Source organism: Scaptodrosophila lebanonensis, unplaced genomic scaffold, assembly GCF_003285725.1.
Source record: "Scaptodrosophila lebanonensis strain 11010-0011.00,11010-0021.00 unplaced genomic scaffold, SlebRS2 tig00000024-arrow-pilon, whole genome shotgun sequence".
Classification (NCBI taxonomy): Eukaryota; Metazoa; Arthropoda; class Insecta; order Diptera; family Drosophilidae; genus Scaptodrosophila; species Scaptodrosophila lebanonensis.
The window spans coordinates 5,626,702-5,629,153 of record NW_022060538.1 but is presented as its reverse complement, the minus strand read 5'-3'; the positions used below and the strand labels follow the sequence as shown (position 1 = coordinate 5,629,153).

At 48.8% G+C, this 2,452-nt stretch overlaps 1 protein-coding gene across 1 annotated transcript; it reads right to left on the bottom strand.

Annotated features, from left to right (window-relative positions):
- Nucleotides 1-301: 301 nt before the first annotated feature.
- LOC115621706 (keratin, type II cytoskeletal 1) lies at nucleotides 302-1,679 on the bottom strand. The gene is made up of 2 exons (XM_030515413.1): nucleotides 1,542-1,679; nucleotides 302-1,021 (listed from the first exon to the last, which is right to left on the bottom strand). Exons 1-2 carry the CDS (start codon nucleotides 1,677-1,679, stop codon nucleotides 302-304), a joined length of 858 nt encoding a protein of 285 aa, XP_030371273.1.
- Between the last annotated feature and the right edge of the window lie 773 nt (nucleotides 1,680-2,452).

Below are 2,452 nucleotides of genomic sequence, written 5' to 3'. Positions count from 1 at the left end.
ATGAAACTTTGTGTGGCTATTTTGCATGTGTGGTGGTGTGTGGTGGTGTTTGTTGTGGTTGCTTGATTCTTGTCTCTCAGCCGAGAGTTACTTTTGGAAGGCACTTTGCGGGCGCAGCCTGCCACGCTGCACACTCTCGTTCTCGTTTAAGTAAATAAATTAAAATAAATAATTTATAAATAAATATAAATATAAACATTAATTAAATGGTCATCATTTTTCTTATGCTTTTGCTTTTGCAATGTTCTCTCTCCTTGTCTTACGCGTCGCTTCTCAATATATTTTGGATTAGTCCATCAGCTTACCGCCTGGCCTGCTTGTAGCCCTGGTAGGCGATGGTCTGAGCCACTGGAGAGCTGTAGGCACCATGGGAGTCCCAGCCAGAGTTGCCGCCCGAGGACCAACCGCTGCTGGCAGCACCACCGCCCGAGGACCACCCACCTGAGCTGACAGCAGCCGAGCCGGAGTTCTTGCCACCGAAGAGACCTCCCAGACCGCCGAGGAGACCACCGGCACCGCCGCCGGAACCGCCCAGACGACCCAAACCGCTTGAAGCACCAGCAGCCAGAGCCAGGAAGAAGGCAATCACGGAGACAACCAGAGCCTTCTTGGCCAGGAACAACAGACCGAAGATGGAGCCAACGACCAGAACGGCAATCTTAGCACCAACACCCAACAAGATGGGCAGGAACTTCTTCAACAGCTTCTTCTTGCGGGTACGCGACTCAACGACCAGTTCGCGCAGATCGGCCTTGATGTCATCGGGGATAGCGCGAGCGACGGAACGGGCGGCGTTGGCGAAGTTGAAGTTCAACGACCGTTCAGCAAAGAAGCTCTTGGCATTGTCCATGAAGTAGTTGCCCATTTCGGTGGTGCGTGCCTCAACACTGGGGGCAGCCTCAACGGCCAGCGAGTTATCCAGAGATTTGCCCTGACGTCCTTCATTGGCCTTGACCAGTGAGACGCCGCCGAAGAGTTCGATTTGGGGATTTTCAAAGATAGACTTGGCCTTGCGGAAGAGCTATATTGGGGGTACACAGAGAGAGGGGTAGACACAAATTAGCTTGGGTTGTTGTACTTGTAATTGTAGGTTGTGTGGTGCACATTATTGTTGCCATGGATGATGGAAATTGAAATTGCAATTGTGTGACGTAGTCCATATTATCAGAATCGACACTTTCACTTTCGGATCCTTTGGCTGATGTAATATCGATGCATCACTTGGTTGGTTAAAAAAGTTTATTTTTTTCAGATTTTGTTTCTTTCTTTTTGTGATTTGGGTTAAATCATGTAATTGTAACTTTCACTCTTGTTTTGTGTTTTTGTTCCTGTTTCGCATGCTTTTGCATTATTGATCAATCAATCGATCAATATTTCATGCTTCAATTTCTATTTCAATTTCAATTTCACTTTCACTGTGGCACACTTATTGTTCTTTGGTTTCCAATTTTTATATAATAATTGCTTCTCTTTCTTTCTTGCTTTTTTTTTTTGATAAAATATGTAAATCCTTGGGAGGTGTTTATTTCATTAATCCGTACCGTGAGCTGCAGACACGAGATTGAATCAGCCTCCAGGCATTTGGCAAACGCGCTGGGCTGTTCATCGACTTTGACAGGATCGGCCGAGATGCCGGATGCCAAGAGCAGGACACAAGCGGTAGCAACGAAGAACTTCATGGTTGTGTTTAATTGAACTAAACTGACTTCCTTAATAAGCACCACCGAATTCACTGGTGTGTTCATTCGAATGGAACAAGCTGCGGTTTGATAATTTTCGACGATGTCAGGCTGTTTTTAAAGAGTTTTCAACTAACGGACTGTCCGCGGCGGCGGCGGCGGCGGCGGCATAACGTCAAATTATGTAAAAACTCAGACACAGACGCAGTCGCAGAGCAGAGGCAGTCGCAGTGGCAGCGGCAGATGGTTGATGGTTGATGAGAGGGCTGCGCGTGCGCTCCCTACACGATGCGACCTACACGTACGAGATGCTTCGTAATATGTTTGTTGTAGCCACGAACAAGATCGAGTGGCGGCTGCTACTCAAGCCGGTGCTGCCTTGTTTGTTGTTCTCGCTGCCCAGCTGCCCAGCAGCCCAGCCACCTGAGCGCAAGAAAGAGAGAGCGAGCGAGCGAGAGAAAGAGGGCACATTTAGAAGACACATTAGCTGAGTGTTTTGGAGCGAGCTCCATGGCGCTAAATGCTCACGCGCTTTTGTCTGCTTCCGCATTAACGAAAGAAAGTCGTGGGTAAGCCGTTGGCGGCGCAGGGCCAACGGGAGCGCGAGAAAGTGGCTCAAAGAGCAATGTTGAGAGCATGCAGCTCCAAGGTTGTTTGCCGTTGGCTGCCGCTTAGACTCTCTCCCCAACACACACACTAGAGCACTCCCTAAAGCCGAGGAGTAGGGTCTCATCTGCCCCACACACTCACACGCACCAATTGCTCTCACACAC

What these genes read in the sequence shown, in the direction of transcription:
- LOC115621706 (XM_030515413.1), bottom strand. Translation starts at nt 1,679, where the DNA reads ATGAAGTTCTTCGTTGCTACCGCTTGTGTCCTGCTCTTGGCATCCGGC. An exon ending in TCTCGTGTCTGCAGCTCACG is followed by an intron (nt 1,022 to 1,541) that starts GTACGGATTAAT and finishes CCCCCAATATAG; the next exon opens with CTCTTCCGCAAGGCCAAGTC.